The sequence below is a fragment of the Mesocricetus auratus genome, unplaced genomic scaffold (assembly GCF_017639785.1).
Source record: "Mesocricetus auratus isolate SY011 unplaced genomic scaffold, BCM_Maur_2.0 Super-Scaffold_100019, whole genome shotgun sequence".
NCBI lineage: Eukaryota > Metazoa > Chordata > Mammalia > Rodentia > Cricetidae > Mesocricetus > Mesocricetus auratus.
The window spans coordinates 17582591-17605246 of NW_024429200.1; the positions used below are offsets into that span (position 1 = coordinate 17582591).

General features: G+C 40.6%; 1 protein-coding gene across 18 annotated transcripts in view; it reads left to right on the forward strand.

Annotated features, from left to right (window-relative positions):
* The window catches only part of Cadps2 (calcium dependent secretion activator 2), a 519904-nt gene that overhangs the window by 227023 nt on the left and 270225 nt on the right, over positions 1–22656 (forward strand). For all 18 annotated transcript variants that reach the window (XM_040728765.1, XM_040728767.1, XM_040728757.1 and 15 more), the window contains exons 5-6: positions 3814–4050; positions 7892–8013. In XM_040728765.1, coding sequence (XP_040584699.1) covers positions 3814–4050; positions 7892–8013 — 359 coding nt within the window. The remainder of the gene's footprint in view (positions 1–3813; positions 4051–7891; positions 8014–22656) is intronic.

Genomic DNA, 22656 nt, shown 5'->3' on the forward strand with positions numbered 1-22656 from the left:
AAGGCAATTATAAATTCCATACAAATACAAAATTAAAATGCAGTATTTTATTCAATGTATTATCATCAGTGGGCAAGCTAGTTAGTGAGAATATTCCAAAGAGAATCTGAGAAACAAAGTGTTTGGGCATTCTTTAACTTTCTTGGATTTAGTTACAAAAAGTGGTTAATTTAGAATGCACACTTATATTGTAACCATTGAGCTGTTTTAAATAGAAGACAAATATTTGCATCTTTTCCAGACAAACTCGCAGAAGCTAACTTGCAATTTCTCTCTCTGTAATGTTTAATCTCTAGTAAACAGGAAGTGTAACTCTGTACCTGGCCCCCTGGTGGTCAAAGATGAGCATTATCTTGTCTGTCTCTGAACAAATCTGTCCTTCTCCCCGCCCCCCCAACCCCAAAGCTTTTTTGTTTTTTTCTTCACAGAAAGCTTTTTTTTTTACTTGTGGATTTCTTTTTAACTTTCTTTTTTTTTAATACAAAGTTTACTTAAATTAGAAACAATCTTATTTTACATAACAATGGAAGTTCCCTCTCCCTCCCATCCTCCCATGGCCCCATTCCATCCCCCACCCACTCCCCAGGGAGGGTGAGGCCTTCCATGAGGGATCATCAAAGTCTGTCAAGACATTGTGACCTCTAGTGATCTAAATGGATGACACCAATTGGCAAGCTAAGCAATAGTGTAGAGACCACCTCGAATGCCTATTCCTGATAGTGCACTTGATGTCTATAACCATCCTGGAGCCTTCATCCAGTGACTGATGGAAGCAGAGGCAAACACCCACAGTTAAATACTGAACAGAACCAAAGGAACCCAGTGACAGAGAGAGAGGAGCGAAGAGCAAATTGGCAAAGAATGGGCTGGCAAAACCAGCAGAGACAGCTGATCCGAACAGGGGAGAACTCTTGGACCCTAGACCGACAGCTGGGAGGCCAGCATGGGACTGATCCAGACCCCCTGAATGTGAGAGTCAATGAGGAGGCCTGGGCTACCTATGGGGTCCTGAGCAGTGGATCAGTGTTTATCCCTTGAATACTAACAGACATCATGTGTCCATAACACAAAGAGGGTTGCTCTCTCTGCCTGGACTCTTAGGGAAGTGCCTGGACCCTGCCCTGAGTGAAATGACAGACTCTAGATATCCCCTATGTGGAAGGAATTGGCAATAGGGTGGGAGGATGGGGGGAATGGCGGGGGGGGGTTTGCGGGAGGAGGGGAGGGAGAGGGAATTGGGATTGACATGTAAAACAAGCTATTTTAAAAATTTAAAAAATGTTAAAAATAAAAAAAATAAAAAAAATAGTTGACCTAAACTAGTGATGGGAACCCATAGAAATAGTTGACCTGAGCTAGTGATGAGGAACCCATAGGAATAGTTGACCTGAGCTAGTGGAAGCTCACAAACTCTAGACTGACAGCTGGGGGACCTGCACAGGACCAAACTAGACCCTTGAATGTGGGTGACAGTTGTGTGGCTGGGGCAGTTTTTGGGGCCACTGGCAGTGGGACCAAGATTTATCCCTGGTGCATGAATTGTCTTTTTGAAGCCCATTTCCTCCCTATGGAGGAATACCTTGTGCAGCCTAGATACAGTGGGGAGGGCCTTGGTCCTACTTCAATGTGATGTGACAGACTTGATTGACTCCCCATGGGAGGCCTCATCCTCTCTAAGGAGCAGATAGGGGTGGGTTGGGGGAAAGGTGATGGAATCCAAAGGAGGGGAGGGTGGATTTGTATGTAAAATGAAAAAAGATTGTTTAAAAAAAAAAAAACATGAATCCATGCCACCCAAGTCGTCGTCATTCTGTCACCCCAAATGACAAAACAGAATTGGAATTTTATATGAGAAGCCCAGGGTATATTTGTTACAGCAAACACAATTAGGGGAGGGCCTAGGCCCTGCCCCACAGAAATCTTTAAAGCTTATCCAAAACATAAAACTGGGGCTGGAGAGATGCAAGTTTGAGAGCATCTTCTTGAGAAAAGACATGGTTTCTGCCACCCACCTAAGACCCCTTACAAAACCATGTCTAACTCTAGTTCTAGGGGAGCCCAGAACCCTCTGTTGGCATCTGCAAGTATCAGACAGACTCATATACATAAAATTAATTAGGTCATAAAAATTGCAAAGCTGTGGTTTAATGAATTCCTTTTCCTTTTTGCCTTTATGGAAAAGAACATTGACTCACCTTGATTTTTTTCATAAGGAAACTAAGAAATTGTCCTGCTGGATATGCAAAATTTCGATTTAGTGACGAGGCTTCTGACTTAAGGTCTTGAGGAAAATTAATTATTAATGCAGAAGTCTAATGTTTGTGAAAATTTGTAATTTAATATCGATTGTATGTAAATGATTTGCAGAAGAGTATCTGAAGGTTAAATTGGAGGAGAGAAGCAGGCAGCCTGGGACGGCTAGGCTGATCCCTGATGTGATTTCAGATGTCCCAGTCTGTGCAGAGAAGGACCTGGTGCAGGCGAGTCAGAGGCCAGCTGCATTCGTTAGGAACATCTGGATGCCTCCCACTGCTGTTGTAAGGGATGCTGTTACTGAAGGCGTGGTTTTCAGTGATACCAATGAAAGCAACAGTGAAGCCTGAGATTTTCTGGAACATTCAAAAATCATTTGAAATTGACCATCATTTGAAATAGGCCTCCATCCTTAGCTTACATTGGGAGTGACAGAACGTTCCCCCTCATGTAATAATAAGTACATCTCTGCAGTGAAGGAAGGAGCCAAATGTCAAGTTAGCAAAGAATAGAGAGGGAAAAAATGGTTCTTTTTTGCTGTTTTATGGAATATAAATTAGCGTAATCTCAGGACAATTTGGCTATAAATACCAATGTCTGAATGTTGTGCTCTACACTTTTCATTTTATCTATTTTCTTTCATGAGTGGGAGTGCTTTGCCTGCAGGTATATCTGTGTATCGTATGCATGTCTCTGGAGGTCAGGAGAGAGAGGGCAGTTGGGTCCCCTAGAACTGAAGTTACAGATGGTTGCAAGGCACCATGTGGGCACTGGGAAGCCAACCGAGGTCCTCTTTACTGTTGTGCCATCTCTTCAGCCTCCGGGCTGTTGTCTTTAATGGACTGTGAGAAATGAGAAGCTGACTGCAGAAATAGAAAATAAGCTGTCAGTGCACTCCTGAAATAGAATGGAATCGTCCAGATTAATACTGTTACCTCCTTTTCACATATCAGATTCCTGTCACAAACTGGCCTTTGGCTTTAAAGTCAGTGTTTTTTCTAAGCCTTTAGTGAAAGACTGAATTATGGTCACAGGGCATCCTTGCATGTTTGTGCAAAGTGAGAATTATCCAGTTCTAGAAACAGATCCGTATTACTTGCAGTAAAGGGGGTTTTAGTGTAAGCGCTTATGTACAAAGAGTGCAACGTCCAAATAGTATACAAGTACGGAAAGAATGGATCGAGGAAAATGGTTTTCTTCTGGTTAGCAGAACAGTGTATCCTGTATATTTTCTTGCAGACCACTTACTCTAAACCCTTCAAAGATGGTGGCTAATTAAGATTTATGTATACACTAAGCCATTTCACCACAGCTGTTTTCACTTATGTGCATCTTGTAAGAATGATCAGTATGAAAGAATATGTGTAATGTTATTTGTCCCATACCACAGTGGTTCTACATAGACCACATAAGGTACCCTTAGATATAGTGAAAACTTGGGGCTTTTAAGCCCCCAGACTGAATATGGAAGGAATCATAGAACCAGGTGAGTCGTTGCATCATGTAGTCTTTTCTGCCATACCTGTAATGGGAATGACATAACATTTCATTGTTTTTAAGGAAAGAAGATTTCCCCGATTTATCTCGAAAGAAATGGAGACTATGTACATAGAAGAGTTGCGGGCCTCCGTGAATTTGCTAATGGCCAATCTAGAAAGTCTTCCCGTTTCAAAAGGTGGTCCAGAATTTAAATTACAAAAATTAAAGCGCTCCCAGAATTCAGCATTTTTGGACCTAGGAGATGAGAATGAGATCCAGCTGTCCAAGTCTGATGTGGTGCTGTCATTCACCTTGGAGGTAAGCAGCGTTCCCTTCCCCTCACTACAGACATGAGGCTGCCTAGATTTGCCATTGACCTTTGAGATAAGGTTTAGAATTTAAAGCAGGGTAATGAAAATGTTAAAGCAGTGTTCATTGTCTGAACAAATAGGCTCTATATGCAGATGAATACAAGTTTTAAATGTAGCACCCATATTAGAATGAATGAAACAGCTATAAGGCATGGGTATGTACCTTTTAAACTAGTATAAGTACATTGAAAAAATAAGCATCAAATACAAGGAGGTGGAAACAGGGTTTAAACATATAAATGGCTTTAGACAGAAGATTAGACAGATCTGGCTTTTGATTAACTTGGGTTTTAGTTTACTTCACCTATGGGTTAGCATTCTCGAACTTATTCAAGCACACCATTGTAAATAAAGCATGGCGTTGGGTGCTATGATGATGAAAACATTCTTTTTCAGGAGTTCTGCTTTTATTACAGAGATAGGAGACATGACCTGAACAGGAACAAAACCACAGGTTTAGAAGTGTGTCTGCAAAACCTCAGAGTTGTGTCCATTTTATACAAATCCAGAGAACCAGCCATACCCAGGCTGCTCATTCCTGTCTCCCAGGAGAGTGTGTTAATATGTGTTAGTGTCTAATCTGGACATATTGACTGTGTCTGTGATTTTATACACCCATTCCCACAAAAGTTCTTGGAAAAAGACCTTATATAAAGTAAGTGATGATAAAAGACTGTATTGTTATACAGAGTAAGGTCATCATTTAGCTTACATTCTAGCCTTTTCATCTCACGATATTGTTCTGAGTGCCAATGTCAGCAGTGTCAAGCATAAGTTTATAGCTTCTGAAGTGTGTGTGTGTGTGTGTGTGTGTGTGTGTGTGTGTGTGTGTGTGTGCGCATTTGTGGGCACATGTAAAAGCCAGAAGTTAATTTAACATCAGGGCGTCTTCCTCAACCATTTACCGGCTTACTTTTTGGGATTGGGTCTCTCACTGGAAACCTGGAGTTCCCCATTTTAGCCAGATTGGCTAGCCAATGAGCCCTCAGGATCTGCCTGTTTCTACCCCACCACTACCCTAACACACAATGCTAGGGTTACAGGCACTGCTGCCACATATGTGTTCTGAGATCTGAACTTGGGTCCTCATGATTTCAGAGCAAAGTCTTTACTCCCTGAGCCATCGCCCCAGCCCTTCTCCCAAAGCTTTTCCTTAGACTGTGCTTCTCACTTGGTGCAATTCCCAATTAGACTGTTTGTATTTGCTAACTGGCCATGGGAGGTAGATTTTACATTCTTTGATAATGTTCAACTTGTTAAGTGATAGCAGAAAAAGCAAGTATCTACTTTGGTTCTTTTTCCTCCATTTAATGGACTCGAGGATGTGACAACTGCCTCCCTTTCTTCACTTCCAGGATTGCTTTGTAGATAAATGTATTAAACCTGGTGTCAGAGTAAAAATATGTGGCTGTCTTATAACTCAATCCATCCTGGGTTTACCTAATGGCTTTGCCAAATTGCTTTGCCTCTGGGTTTTTTTTTTCAGTCTCTCCAGCTTCAGAACATGAGTGTTTGATTTGGAACTACATAGTGGATTATACTTTGAATTTTCTCATCATTTCCTGCCTTAAATAATTGGCTGACAGAAAAGAAAAAGATGCTAACACTTTAAAAAATATTCTCCTAAATTATTTAATTGCAATGCAACTTCATTCTCACAAGACCTTTGCATTTTAAGTTTATGGGAAGAAAATATAGAGAAAATAATTTTAATGATATATAATTTCACATCTTAAATGAATATCCAGAAGTGAAAATACAGTTCTCACATTTCCATTTCCCTTTTTATTGTTTAAAAGTCTTCAAATGTATTAGTAACTCATGAGTAACTTGCGAGTTCTTTTTCCCTGTCAAAGTCAAAACTGGGCTTGTATGGTAATGCCAAGTGACTGAATTGTTATTCTGTGCTTTATTACCAATATGTTAGATTGAGCTACTGGCTTGGCAATGCAATCTCTAAAGAAGAAAATGCAGGTTGAAACTTCCTTTTGTGTGGTCTGAGAAGCTGCATATTTATAAAACTGTTTTGGCAGCCTTTATTGCCGCATCTGTCTAAGGCAGGTATTTTGCGTCCATAGATGAATACAAATCTGCTTTCTGTGCCCACGGTGCTGCATGAATGAGTTATGTGCTCAGCATCACAATGAAATCACGCTAAGCAAGGATGGTCCAGAACACCTGAGGGATGCGTGGCTAACCTTCCTACCACAGGCTGTTGCACCAGCCAGGCCCATGAAGCAAAGCTGGTTCCTTGGATCCTGATGTCAACAGCGAAAGCTCTTAAAAGTCAGCAGTAGATGCCTAGCTCTCACATTTCAGCTTGGGGGCTTAGAACTGTAGTAGGTATCTTACCCAAGAAGTGAATCTAGGATTCAAGAAGTAAAGCACAGACTGGAAAAGCTTTTCTCATGTCACCCTTCTCTTGAGGAATGGCTCTTGCTCCCTTTTCCTAACTGTTCCTCTTGCTTACCAAGCTCCCTTTCAGCACAGCCCTACTGCCAAGCTGTGGCTCAGTGACTTATTATATCCATTAGAACCTGACTTCTGCTACTGACATGTCAGCTGCAGAAAAGACAACCCACCCCCAATTTTCTGTTTACTGGTGTGCAGAAAACACCTCGCCAGTGCCTGCACTTAGTTCAAGCAGTGTATATTGAACGCGTAAAGGGAGTTTATGGCATCAAAAGCAGTTAGGCATATGGAATTACATTTGCATAGTCTCCATCCACAAAGCCTTTAGAAGGAATGATGGAGCAGAACACAAGCTAACACACAGAACAAGCCATGTCAAAGGGCATGAACATCAAGCAAAACAAGAAAAGCAAATGGTTGTCAACTTAGGAGCCTGTTAGCTGCATGGGGGATCTGTGGCTTGAATCTGGTTAATTTCACATTGAAATTTTACATTCACGTTAGGCTAGCAGACCTTGTGCCAGCCAGTGGGTCTGCTGATACATGGTCATGCTCCCCCATACTGCTTAGCTGCCTGTTTAAGCATCATGTACTCTTGTGGTTACCTGTTGCTCTGTGCATACTGTGTGGTGCCTCCCTTCCCTTTTTCTTGTAGGACAGCCTTGTCTATTTTCTTCTCATTGCATTAGCCACACAAAGACCGAGGAGACATGGCGCGACATACAGCCCAGCTCAGTTGTATTGTCTGTGGTGTCATGATCAGGTTTTGTTGAGAATCAACTGAAATAGCTACAGTTCAATTGGCCGATGGTCTGTGAATACTGGCTCTTTCTCACTAATGTTTGGGCTGGTTTGTACACCTCCTTGGAAATTTATATGTACAAGACATACTATAGATGGCACTAGATAAATTCATCAGTTGCTCTTCGAACTCCTGAATGTTCACGCTACTATTCCTTTAAATTTTATTATTTATTCATGTTTGTATATAAACTATTTTGATCATATCAGCACCCTAATTCCCCTCCTCCAACTCCTTCAAGATCCCCTTTCATTCCAACTCCCACTTCCAACTCAACTCCATCTCCTCTCGTGTGTGTGTGTGTGTGTGTGTGTGTGTGTGTGTGTGTGTGTGTTTTCCACAAAGTCCAGAATTAGCGTGACCCAAATGGACACGGCTTGAAGCCATCCTCTGGAGCTCAGTCAACATTCCAGGAGTCAAACCTCAGAAGAAAACTGCCTTTCCCTTTCCCAGAAGCCACCGACTGCCATTAGATCCTCAGCTAGGAGATCCTTACCAAACAGTCATGCAGTTGCTCCTCCGTTCTTGACCAGCATCAGTTTTACACATTAATTCCAAGTCGTTTTACCTCTAGATCGTCATAATGGAAGTGCAAGGTTTGAAGTCGGTGGCTCCTAACCGGATCGTCTACTGTACAATGGAGGTGGAGGGGGGAGAGAAGCTGCAGACGGACCAGGCTGAAGCTTCAAGGCCACAGTAAGCTCACTGAAATAAAGGAAGACACTTTATTTCAACCAAAAAAATGTATCCTATACAGTTGCATACCCAGGAACTGGAACCGTGTGGCTAGCTTTGTCTCAACTGCGTTGGGATCACCGTGCACATTTCTCTTTTTATGTTATTTTTAATTGAAATATAGTTACGTCATTCTCCCTTCCCTTTCCCCCTCAGGCCCCTCCCGTGTCTTTTCTCTTCTACTTTTTCCCACGTCCCCACCACCACTGCCTCTCAAATTGATACAGATGTGAAGCTGATCACCATGCAGCAACACATTTGCTTCTAAATTGTGTGTAAGGACTGCTGAGTTGGTACCAGTGTTGCTTGGGAACCTGTGTAGATGACTGAGACTGTGCTGTGGTAGCTTCCCCTTTCCTGTGGGTTCTGTAGTATACAAATGGAGAAAAGATTCTCCACCGAAGCTTGGAGTGATTCAATGAGTAAGCAGTTAAATAATAATACCATATAAAAATCAGAAATGAAGGCCGGCGTCAGTGGTGCACGCCTTTAATCCCAGCACTTGGGAGGCAGAGGCAGGCGGATCTCTGTGAGTTTGAGGCCAGCATGGTCTACAGCGTGAGTTCCAGGACAGCCTCCAAAACCATACAGAGAAACCCTGTCTTGAAAAGCAAAAGAACATTTTAAAATTAAAATCAGAAATGATAAAACTATCATTTATTGACTTACTGTGTTTCAAACTTTGAAAATGACTTTCATGAAGCCTAGAAGATATTGTCTTTACTGATTTAGCTTTGGGAAGCTTCACTATCTGTGGTAGAAACTGGCTCTCTGGACTAGGTAACAAGTAGGGGTACATAGATATCCCTGGGAGGGGGAAATAGAGGAGATCTCCTGAGTGGACTGGGGGCCAGTGGGGATGGAATCAGGTTGGGGTGGGTGGAGAGGGAAAGTACTCCCACAAATCTACAACGATGACCCCCCCAGCTAAGACTCCTATCAACAGTGGATATATAGCCTAAACTGGCCATCCCCTATGATCAGATTGATAGCATCCCCAATTGTTATCAGAGAGCCTTAATCCAGCAACTGAAGGAAGCACATGCAGAAACTCACAGCCAAGTTCTGGGAATCCTGCTGAAGAGAAAGAGGAACAATTGTAGGAACCAGCAGGGTCAAGGAAGGACATCTCAAGAAAACTCACAGAAACAACTAACCTGGCTTGTAGGAACTCAGAGTCTGAACCAACAACCAGGGAGCCTGCATGGGAACGACCTAAGCCCTCTACATGTTGCTTGGTCTATTTGTAGGATTCCAAAGTGCTGACCCTACTGCTTTATCTGGCTCTTGGGACATTGATCCTCATACTGGATTGTCTTGCCCAGTATTAATACAAGGGGAGGTGCTTAGTCTTACTGCAACTTGATACTCAATGCTTTGTTGATACCCTTAGGAGGCCCGCCCTTTTCTGAACAGAAACAGAGATGGAATGGGGGGACAAATGGAGGAGGATGAGGGAAGGGAAACTCCAGTCAGAATGTAAAATAAGTAAAGTAATTTAAAAAAAGAAAAGAAAGAGTACCATCAAAAATATTGCCTCTCTGGCCTGAAGGAGGCTGATGTTCATTTTAACCCTGTTTTTAGAACATACCTGTTTTCTTTCTTGCCTGATGTCAATGAACGCCTTGATCATTCAGGAAACTTCTCCTGAGATCCTGGCCAGCAGTGGTTAGGCACTAAAGATGAAATGAACAAGAATCATTTTGCTTTGAAGCAGTTACTTTGGCGAGAGATCCAGAGGATTAAGTGTTATGATCAGAGATTGAAAACAGAGTAGCGTGGTGTACAGAAGCAACCTTTACAGACTCCTCACCCTTTAATCTTTAGCCTGCCACTGTCCAGCCTTTCATTCCCTCCATCCTAGGTCATGTTCTCTTCCCAACTCATGTTCTTTTTTTTTTTTTTTTGCTTTCCAACTAATTATTACTGCTTGTTAGTTATTGAGCCAGCCACTGCTGGAGTATGGGCAACCTACAGAAAGTGGTTGGTAAAATTTATGCCACTATTATACCTATGGGTACACATTATCAGTCTGGTCATTATTGTAGCATTCAGAGTTCACAACTAGGTGATGACTCTTATCTCACAGCAACATACATAGCACCCCCTGGCATAATGAAGTGTCCAGGTATCAACCTCATTGCTCTATGTCAGTGGTTCTCCACCTTCCTAATGCTGCAACCCTTTAATACAGTTCCTTGTGTTGTGGTGACCTCCAACCATAGATTTAGTTTTCGTTTCTACTTCATAAATGTAAGTTTGTTACTGTTTTGAATTGTAATGTTAATATCTGATGTGCAGGATATCTGGTATGTGACCCGCAAAGGAGTTGTGACCTACAGGTCAAGAACTGCTGTTCTGTGCCCTGTGGCCCCAATATTTGGTATCTTTAGCAATAGGATCTTAATGTTCTAGAGGAAAACCAAGAAAAATGATGCTTTCATGTATTGTTGTGGAAGTCTCTGGGACCACTTTGACCCACAACTGTAAGGCTGGTATCCTAAGACTGGTATTAGGCTTTATGTTTGATGTCCTGCTGTCTAGGGAAATCATTATCCCTACTACCCTCTCTCACCTCCCATGTAGGATAACTCCAATTAAACTTTTTTAATATATAATTTTAGAAATATAAATTAACTTTTATCTTGTACGATTTTCTTCTTTTTAAATTTAGTTTTTTTAAGTTTGGTTTAGTTTTTTAAGTTTGTCTATTTTCACAGTATCTTCATTGTGGAAATTTTGACTTTGATTTTCATTCTTATTAATTTATGTAGTTAATACTGTAATTAATCTTTATGCATGATTTTACCATTATCTGTGTGTATCTCTCTAGTATGTCTTCATTTTCATTTATTATGGTGCTTTTGGGCAGTAGCAAAGATACTTTGTATAGTAAATAAAGTCAATGGTAGAACCTTCTTAGCTTCAGGATATGAAAGCCCCAAACCAGTCAGCCCAATGGCTGATGTAGCTGAAGTCTAGTCTAGTCAACACAGTGCACTGAATTCTTGAGTTCTTTTCTGGTACGTACATTTGTTTATTTAAACTTCCCTACTACTCTGTGAGGCTTTGAGAGGGTCCTAAAAGTTCTTATTGCCATGCCTTTTGTATATAATCTTCTTAAACAGTTTTATTTGGTTGTAATATGTATATTACAAGTGTTTTGTTTCCCAAGTTAAATGACAATCACAAAAATTTTCAATTACATGATTTTACTGTGCCTTAAAAGATAGTTTGAAAAGCTTTGCCACACCCACTTGTCTGTAGTCTGTTACACATCAGGGTGGAAGATAAAAGAATGGAATCATAAAATGTTTATTCTCTATAGTTGGCTTTTATTTAGTTAGCATAGCTTCTACAAAGTCTTACAGTCCACTTATGTACATATTTCTATAACACTAGTACTCTTCACAAAAACTAAAAGGTTTTATGACTTGTTGCTCATTAAATCTCTAAAATATTCATAATGTAGTTATAAAAATATTCTTATAGGGAACTTATTAATGAATACTTTAGTCCATTAAAATTGTCCACTATCAGAAAGAAAATACTACAGTAAGAACCGACTACTCTTCACAAAGAAATTTGACCAAAATAGACTTTGTGGTTTGCTATGGACACTGAGTACCTTTTAAAGTGTATTAAAACATGTGAATGCTTAGCCATTTCCCTGAGGCAGATAACCTTAAACCCACTGCCTGAGTGCTAACCAACTGCAGCTTCCCAGTGCAGTTACTTTAATCCCAAACTCATCTTTAACAACAGGAAAGAGATTCATCTCTTCCATCATCATTCTAAATTATGCCTCAGACACGTTTTCTAAATTTTTATTGCTTCAACAGTTTGTGCTTTGTTGGAGATCAATTCATCCTTCTGTCTGATACTAATTAAAGTGCCTTATTTAGTCCATATTCCCAATAAACATAATCAGGAACTTTAGCCATTGCCTATTTCGTTCCTGTAGTTCAGAATTCTTGCCGGTAATTAGGCAGAAATAGCAAGGAAGTTTGGTGTACTCAGAATATAGAACTTGGGGTCCAATGAAAATCATATTAACATATAAGTTTAAAGGATTGGTGAAGATAAAATCTAATTTGGTAAAGTGTTGCTTTTGTGTTAATGTTTTGACATACAGAAGAGGAGAAGGAGCATTTTACTCCCTAGGAATGAGATATAAGAATGCTTTTGATATAACTTTATAGTGTCTTACCATTTCCCCTTGTCTTCATCTGAGGTTTAGCTCATACCATGGAAGCACCTGAAGGAATGGAGGGAGAGTAAGTAATAACAAGTGGGGACAGGAGACTTGTTAGGCTTGTGTAAAGGACCCAGATTTCCTGATGGTCTGTGCTTCTTAAGACCTGTTCCTTCCCGTGGTGAACCTCCTGAGTGCCTGCACACCCCCAGAGCTTATGATCTCACAGGTGGGGTCTAGATAGTTCTCAGTACTTGGGAAATAAAGGCAATGAAATTATTTCAATTTAGCAGAAAATAACCTCTTACATTTTAAATGCATAATTTAGTATGATAATAATGAAACAATATGCTATTAATGAACTAAATATTGGTTACATTCATTCATTAAGACAAAACAACCAGACAGATAGAGGGTGTATTACACACCTGAAATTTCAGAATTAGGAAAGCTGAGGCAGAAGGATAATAATTTTGAAGCTAGACTGGACTATATCTCAAGACCTACAAAACCAACCTCTAGTACACAACAGCACACTTAAACCACACCCACTGTGTCTTCTTGGTCTTATGGAGCTGTTTGATTAGACTATGGATTCTCTGCTTCCTGTCTCCCTAGAAACGTTGATGTCATATCATTAGAGAAATACATTTATGGATGCTAAACAGAATGAGAAGGAAGTATAGTTTACTTCTGATACACATTTATGTAAACTTAATATTGTCACCTGAATTTTTACTATCTGTGCAACTATATGGTTGTCAAAGCAATAATAATATTGCAGCTACAAATATAGGGCTTCTCAGAATGACAGAAGGACTAGGACAGATGTCTGAAGGATCAAATATGCAGATCACATACAAACTAAAATAGAATATGTTTCTTAAAGTTATATTCATTTCCAATTTAATTTATTAATATCAGAATGTTGAGTTATTTATTCGACAATACTTACAGATTAGAAATGGAATGTGCTACATTTTATATAATCTATAAAAATTTTACCAATTTTTGACCAATCAAAAGGAAAACATCTGAACTATATGCAGGTTTTTTTCTCTTCTCATTTCTATCAGTAACACCATGACAGTTTGCTTGCTCTTATTAAAGTCTCAAAAAGGGGCATTTCACTAAGAATGATGTCTGTGATACAGAGCAAAATGGAGCCCAAGAGACAAACATTGGCCTAAAACAGGCATTATATGCATTGAGTCTATATTTGTAAGTAAAGAAAATTAATCTGGGGGTCTTCACAATTGAAGACATGATCAAATGTGAGTTTAGAATGCTAATATTCCAGACTGTAGCCAGGGAGTTCACCTAAGCTCCCGTGGAAAACAGCAGTGGCATTTGGAGACATGCATCTCCTTAGGGTTTCTTAACACTTCTGGTTAGGTTTACAGCTTGCAGATAACTTTCCTTCCACAGCTACCTCTTTTACAGCAATCTCTTGTAACGGTTACTGCTTCATTTCATTTGGGCAGCCCTTCATTGTATCAGCTACTGAGTTTGGCAGGGCATGAAGTAGGTCATGACTTGCCATCAGTTGTTATCCAGCTGTCCTCCAGGATTAGGATTCTTCTTCACAAGGTGTCTTCACAGATACCATGTCTTTCCTGGCCTCTTTCAAAGGTGTCTCATGGTTGTATCAGATTCTTCATGCCAGTTTAAGTCCAAATCTGCTCATTTTCCTCTCTCTCTGTCTCTCTGTCTCTGTCTCTGTCTCTGTCTGTCTGTCTGTCTGTCTGTCTGTCTGTCTCTCTCTCTCTCTCTCTCTCTCTCTCTCTCTCTCTCTCTCTCTCTCTCTCTCTCTCTCTCTCTCTCTGGCTCTCTCTCTGGCTCTGGCTCTCTGTCCCTCCCTTCCTCCCTCCCTCCCTCCCATCTACCCAGAAGCTTGCAATAGGGAAAAGATATTACAGTTTCATCCTTTCATTCTTTCCTCTGAAGAGAAGAGAGGGAAGAGAAGAGGGGGCACTAAGAGGGACTGCCTGCCTGCCTGCCTGCCTGCCTGCCTGCTTGCTTAATTCATATATTCTGAGCTGTCCTCGTGCTCATGGTGTAGCCAAGGATAAGACTGAACTTCTTGTCATCCTGCCTCCACCTCTACGTGCTGAAGTTAGTTAGAGGCATGCACCTCCACACTCAGTTTATGTGGTGTTGGGGATTGAACCAGGGACTTTCTGTGCTGCAGGCCAGCACTGTTATCGACTGAGCTGCATCCCCATCCTGCTTCCCTTCCCTGTTTATCCACCCATTCTACAAGGTTTCACTAGGGTTTGAGTTGAAAAGAATGGGGAAATGTCCTTCTCTGTAGATGCTCTTCATGTTTGTCTCTGGTTGATGGAGCTTCCTTTATCTCTATTGCAGATCTCTTTTCTGTAACTTAATTCTCTATCGATTCTTTGGGAATTTCACATCATGCACCCCAATCCTGCTTACCTCCCAGTCCCTCCTTATCCACACCTCACCCCTTAAAAACAAGACAAATAAAAAGCCACCTCACAACTCCATTTTTTCTAGAGGCATTGGGAGCTGTGATGTGTCATCCTTTTGTCTAATCATCTCCCCCCCGCGTAATGTTCATTGCAAAGAGTCACTAGTATGGTTTAAGGCCTGTCACATACCATCATCACTGGACCCTCACTGAAACTCCTTCCAGATGTCCTGCTGTTACCCTGAGTCATAGAGATCATGTGGCTCTGATTGTGGAGGACTAGTCTCTTTGTGTGCTCCAGCAGGTCACAGATGGAGTAGATGTTAGTGGGGGCTAACCCAAGGCCGAGGATGTGGGCCCCTATGATAGCTGAGCTGGTCAGTCCAGGCAACTGGAACCACCTTCCTCAGTCAAGGGGCAGAGCCAGCTCTCCTAGGCCTATACCATCAGGGTTAGTTCACTCACATCATGGCAAGGGGTGGGGTCATCTCTCTCAAGTGCAGAAGCAGGTCAACTCTCATGTAGCAGTGTTCAGAAAGGAGCAGGACCAGCTATTTGAGAACCAGCGGGGGGGTGGTGGCTCAACATGGTCCTTGGATTTCAACAAGCACGGTTCCTATGACTCTTGCAGTAACACAGTCCGTGGACATCATCACTGACCCCAGCTGCAGCAGGAACACAGATCTAGACATAGCTCTTGGCAACAACTTGGACCCCAAAGTCAAGATGTCACTATGGCCCTGGTGGCAACATGAGGCCACCAAGATCAGTATGGCCCCGGTGACAGCAAGGTCCTTAGACACCAACATGGTCTCAGGTGGCTGACCAGACCTCAGGCATCAGCACAACCCTTGATAACAATAAGAGTCATGGACGTGACTGCTGCAGGCTAATCCAGATCTTTGATGAAGCTCTTCTCACCCCTCGACAGTTCCTAGACCTGCTGTTGTCACATCCCTCATAGAATGATACATCCCAGAGTTAACATCATCGCTTTATGTTTGAACTTCCTTTAATGATCAGAGGGACAAAAAATGCGAAGCTCCTTGAAGAAGCTTGAAGACAAGGTCTGTAAATTATACCACTGGGTTCTACATTTGCATTAACACAGTAAGAGATCTTAGCAGGTGCTCCAGTCTTCTGCACGAAGGCATTTCGAGGGCCAGACAAGCAGGAAGTTCCCTGTGAGATTGTGCCTCTTAGGAAAGACAGAAGCCACACCCATAAAGTCTCACCAGTATGACTGCCTACAAATGAACTGAGTAAGTTCAGCATCAATAGAATGATAAAGTGGACAGGAGAATGCACAACCCTTAAACCCTATGTGGTCTACACAAGAACTACAGCAAACAAATGAATGCTGAAAATGAGAGAAATAATCTTCCCCAAAGAAGAGCACACCAATTGGTTGTCCAGTACCAAATGGTCATACATGCAAGTCTACCAGTTGGTGTCTGTCTTCTTTCTTATCCCAGATACTTATATTTATAGGCATTCCATGGAAAACATTCTCTTCAAGAGATCAGTTCTTTGCTTTCGTGTTTCAATTAGGCTGGAGTTACATAATCACTTTTGGACATTTGCCACTCTGGCTGCGACAGTATTTTCTAAACTGAGATGTGAGGCCTCCTGGATAAACAAGGCAGTTTGTTTCCTAGGAATAATTCAGCCCAAGGCTGGTGCCAGTAGAATTGACCCTCTGGCTCCATGAGTACTCCCTCCTACCACTCTTCTGTCTAGGAGAGGGCCTGTTACCTGCAAACCTCCTTCTCAGCCCCCTTTCACAATTATTCTTTTCCTGATTTCCAAGACCAAGCTATCCCTCTCCACCGACTTCTTCCTTCTGTGTTGGCTCTTCCCCAGAATGGAAAAGCCTACAGGGCAATACTCAAAAGGAAAATACTACTGTTGATTTTGAGGAAGAGATTGGCTTATGAACCAATCAATCCTTTTGCAAATGAGATGCTTTCCACTACTTTGTTTTCAACCTGCTAAATAATTGAAAGCTTGATTTTTGTCTGTTAATCACTGTGTGCCTTGGAGACATTTAAATAGAAAGTAAACACATTGATGGGCATTATTATCATAATACTCCCATACACTCTTTCTCTTAGTCAGGCTGAATGACTCACTCTAGCATTGAAACTGGGTACCTACAGTCACAGCTGTTTGGGAAACTAAGTATAGGCTCTTTCTTTGAGATGTGTGTTTAAGAAATGAATTTGTACTTTATCATTTACACTGAAGTCCTTGAGTATTAGTAATCCTAAGTATAACTAAACTCGGGAGTTTTAGGATAAGGACATCCTGGTTAGAGCAAATAACCATTTCCTTATATAAAAATTTGACATAGATATAGAATATGATCAAATTGTATGTCTCTTGAGAAATAAAATCAAAGTAGCAGTTCCAGGAAAAGGGAGTACTGTGTGTTTTTGTTATTGTTCTACTGATTCACTGTAAGTATTTGAAGGCTTTGGAGTCACCCTGCTGTAAGCATTAGATATCATTGATTCTACTTAAGAGGAACATCATGGTTTTTATGTTAAATGCCAGTATTTAAAATATACCAGAAATCATCCCTCTTTGCAACTTTTTAGATTTACAGCAAAATTTCTAAATGTCTGCCTACAAATGTGTGAAGAGGTTATGTCACTTTGCAGAAGGTTTGAAGGTGGCTTTTCTAAGTGCTGCTATATCCTGGAGTCAGAACTAAGCCTTGAGGTCAAGATACTTGTAACCATGATTCACATGAAAATCACACAGCCAGCAGGGTTACTGTCAATCTCAACACAGCCCCACAGCCCCAGGGAGCTTGCTGGGCCCCTCCACTGCTGTGGTGCAGATCAGAGCCATCTGTGGGGTGGGGAAAACCATAGCTAATGGGACAGATGGACGGACACACACACACACACACACACACACACACACACACACACACACACACGTGTGTTTAGAACACTCCAGGCAGAAAAGTACAGTTCTTAGTAATTTTGCCAGCATTCTCTGAAGAATTCAGGAATGAAGAAAATGATGAGAAAGCTTAAACCCATTTGAAAAAGTTTTGTGGTTTGTTAAATAAGTGTATGGTCTGAAGAAATGCCAATGGCTATAATTATTAAAGTATAAATACATGAGGTAACCGTTAAGGAAGTAAATAATCTTTCAAAGAATTCGGTTGTCAGTGATGCTTAATAGTTGCAGTGTGTGATTTCCACCATGTCCTCAAAGGTACACACATAATTACATAATGAATCTCATAGTTTGTTTAGCTTTGTCTCTTGTCACCAACGCTGCTACACATTAGGTCTCCAGAACTTGACCATCTTATATCTGAGCAATTTGCATATTTTAATGTTCTGCAGTCAGCCCTGCCCCCTGTCCTCGATGCCCCACCCCCATCCTGCTGTTGGCAACCACTGTTGGCTCTTGGTTGCTTTCACTCTTTTGTTTTCATACCCAGGAGACCATACAGCAAGAGAATTGTCTCATGGTCCTGTGACCTTGATTTCAAGGTTATTGTCGTGGGCATTTATCAGGATAACATGAGCCTCAGATGAATTGTGAAATATACCAGAGTCTAAATCCTAACATTGACTCTGATTAGCCCTGGTATCATGAATAGTACTTAAGGCTCTTTGAGTCTGTTTTCTCACTTGTAAAATGGAGACAATGGTACATGTTGGCAGGAATGTTTTGTGGGTCAAAGTGCATACATAGGAATTCTCAGCTCTAATCTTTTATTCTTGTTCTTTTCTCTGTTAACCTTTGTTTGATTTGATTTCCTCTGTTCAAGTGTTCATGTTTCTCCTGTCTTTAAACTTTTCATCTGGCATTCTTTTCTTCTGCCCAGGAATTTCTACATGCTGGGAGAGTGGTATGTACTACCCTTAAAGAAATAATGAGTGTTCTTGAGAGCATCAAGTGTTATTTTATGAAGCAAAGTGTGCTTTTGTCTTTTGAGTCCCGTCTGGATTTTTTGGCTTGAATATTTGTGTTATTGTCTGATATTTATTCAGTAAGCACCTTTTTCTTTTTAAGATTTGAGAGTTAACGTCCATCAAATGGATGTGGTTTTCAGCATGAATAATGCCCTGTGTCAGTTATGATGGGAAAACATCCTTTGGTTGTCATATATTCACTATCAACACTTGTTTAGTTTCTCAGTTGATGTCACAGAAGATTTATATCTGTTCTGGTAAAACTCAGCTGTCAAAAGATCTCTAGTGTTCTGCTGTAAATTTTGGCAGAAACCTTGCAACCGTATCTCCCATATTGGCATTGTGTTAATATATTATTTCCAGGGCACTCAACTGTTACATATTTTGGAACTGTGGGCTTGAAATGCAGCTGGGGACTTGCACTGGGAGCATTCATCACAGAAGAAAGGTTGGTTGGATAACACATACAACTTTGTATTATCCGGATCCTTTGAGGCTCAAGAAAATCTGGACTAGTTTATAAAGACACCTTGGAATCTTATTATTCCTTTTCCTGTTGTAATGATGCACCTGAGATGTGGCAATATTTAAATCAAAGAGATTTCCTGAGCTCAGTTTTTGGAGGCTCAACATTCAAACTGAATCATTCTACTTCTGAGTCCCCCTTGCCCATCACTGCATCATATGTTGGTGTACAGCATCATGGCAGGATCACCTGTGAAATAGAGAGGTCCCATGGAGAAGCAGGAAGTCAGAGAAGGACTGGGGGAGGACCAAACTTGCTTCTTTGTAGCAAGCCACTGGTGCAGTTTAGCCAGAATGTCTTCAGAGTAACACCATTGCCTTGCTCTCAGTGGCTTAACTTCCCCAAGGCTGCCACACAGAGGACCACACTCTTTGTACTAACCCAGGAAGCAGCTGGAGACCAGGAACAGACCATAGTCATTCCAGAACAAGCTGCTCACAATCTGTTCATGGGGAGGAGACATAGGATGCTGTTGGCTGAAGAACCAAAGGAGACAGGAACCTAAAATGCCATGCTTCCTCATTCCTCTCTACTTGAAGTTGCCATCCCTTTCCTGGTTTCTCTCTAGTCCTAAATTCTGATCAGTTCTTAAAGACCAGTTCGACTTCAAAGAGGTTGAACTAATAATGCATTCTTATGTTTTGGATATTTTACTTTGCATATGTTTTTGAATGTGCATGCATTCATGTGCTTGTATATAGAGACCCACATGTAAACTTGTATGTTGTATATATGTGGAAGTCAGGAATCATCCACATTGGTTTTGTTTTGTTTTTGTTTTTTGAGGCTAGATCTCTCACTGGACTGGAGCTCACCAGTGGGTTAGGTTGTTTGGCTGATAAGTTCTGGGAATCAGCCACTCTTTGCCTCCTCAGAACTGAGATTCTATCTGTGCACCACCAAGCTCAGCTTTTTTTTGCGTTGGTTCTGGAGATCAAACATAGGTCTTGATGCTTACAAAGCAAGCACTTTACCTACTGAGACCTATCCCCTTCCTAGAACACTATTTTTTATTAAGACTTTTCTTTACTATTTACCATTAATACACTATTTTATATTTCCGTTTTTATATTCAGTCTAACAACATGGGTGGCTTTATAGAAAGTTTATTGTTTAATGCCCATACATACATGCATATATTATATAGTGTTTTTCAGTTAGGTGATTATGACATAATTATAGTGAAGGGCTGAAGAAATGATATAGCAATTAAGAGAGCATAGTGTTCTTGCAGGAAACAGCAGCTTGTTTCCTAGCTCTCTCATCAGGCAACTCATAGCCTTGTAACTCCAGCTCTAGGCTTCTGTAGATACGTACACTCACATGTACATACCCATACGCAACACGCACACATACATGGAATTTAAAACAAAACCAAATCTTTGCAAATGAAGTTTATTTTTATATGTTTACTCTATGCCGTTTATCTCATATATCCAAATGGACTTTTTTTTTCTTCCCCTCACAATTCTGATCTGTGTGTTATCTAATTATATGTAGAAACATTCAGCTCAAACCACCTTAATGACACCTTTGCCTTGCTGAAGCGTTCTTGCGAATATGTCTGTTACATTAATTTTTCCTTGTATTTTCAATATTATTTTTGATGTCCAATCACTTAGTAAGGAGAGTCGATTAGTTTTAAGTCAATGTTTTAAAACCAACTGTAACGTAGAGGCATTCCTGTCTGGGAGTTTTCAGATGCATCATCTGACACAGGCCGTCTTATCAGGTAGGGTAAGATGCAGATAACCTTCCCTTTTCGGTGCAATTTGACAAAACAATTAATTAAATACAAGAACCTTATTGCCTCGACTATGTAATTTTTCACTGTTTTAAGGAAATACTATTTAATGTAGACTCTAAGGGACTGTTTTTGTACTAACACATCCTCTTCTCTCCTATGTCTGTGTGTTCAGGAGAATGTGCACTCTAGAGACATATTGCAAAGCTCTGGGCATAACATGATTTAACAGTTTGGGAAGACACGCTTTCTCATTTATTTTGACTTCTGAAAGAACTTCATTGGCTGAAAACCACCAAAGAAACTGCACTGTTATTAGGTGTGGCAAAAGAAATAGAAATGAAGACTTAGTGGACACTTAAAAGACGATCAGTTTCACATTCCTGGCTCAGACTTCCTTGTTACATAAAGTGCAAGATGGCGTTGGTTGGCAACAACTTGAAATCTTTTGGCTTATAAAATAGCACAATTTTACCTGGAGCAAGTCTGTGGGATTCTCACTGTGTTCTGATGTTTAATTTTCCTCTTTTGCCATAATATAGCTTTGCTGGCAGATGGCAACATTTGGATTTTATTGAATTTGGCAAATTCTCATAAGATTCCTCAAAATTTTTAATATTTACATGTGAAAATATTACAAATTTTCTACCAGTCTGCCAAAGTGACAGAAATGAAGTTGTCTACATATTCCTAATCTCATTCCCCATATTACTTCATTTTCAAATGGGTTGTCTCAGAGAAAAAGGGAACACCCAGGGTTTTTGTGCTCAGTAGCCCAAGGGTCAGCCTCACCATCAACATTAAACAGCTGTACCTAAGGTTCCAAAACGAGGTGTCTAGTTGGGCAGTGTTTTGAGTCACATGATCCTCTGGTTCTTTCTATGCAAGAAAGCTAGGTGAACCAGCATCTAGACAGTGAGTTAGAACTCTGCTCACAAAACCGGCAGACCAGATGTTTTCCTAAATTCATCTTTCAACAATCTGCTATCATGTGGTTATATTGCACTCTACTGTCAATGAGTACTGTGCTAAGCACTTACCCTACCAACCATGAGACTACAATTAATTTCTAATAAGATTTAGAGTTGGGGGGCCTGATTGCTGCTGCTGCAAACTCATTAAAAATTGCAGGGGTGACATTATTTTTGGAAAGCCTAGAGCAAGTTTGTGGACCTCATATGATTAGTCACTTTTGTGATGAGACATACTAACAGATGGACTTGTCCCTCCCCCCATCATCAGACAGATTGGTGATTGCATTAAAATTTCATCATTAGTGTTTTCTTGGGCATATCTGTGAATGTTTCATGGCTCCCTTTTTCAGAGAAGATCCCCAACCTAGCTAGTGACCTTTGCTGTGTTCCTGCAGGTGGTGAGATCTTTAGAAAGGAAAAGCTTGTTTATACCAAGCTGAGCTTGGCTCTGCTGCTCTTACACCATGGGGCTGCTCTTTCTGTTCACAAGAGGCTGGTTCCTTTGCTTAGCTACTGTGTGTATTGTTGTGGTTTGGTCTATCATGTTGCTTTCTGGTTGTCTGAACAAAAGGTATCTGTATACCTTTTAGTAACCATTTTCTCAAAATTGGCCAACAGAATAAACATCTTTAAATAGCATATTCTTTTATCCTGATCAAACAGCCTAGAGTTTTATAAAATCACTTACGTAAATTAAGATTATTACAAGGAAGATAATTAATATCATCTGGAATACTTATCCATATGGCATAGATGAGCAATAATTTCATCATAAAGTGTAATTATTCCC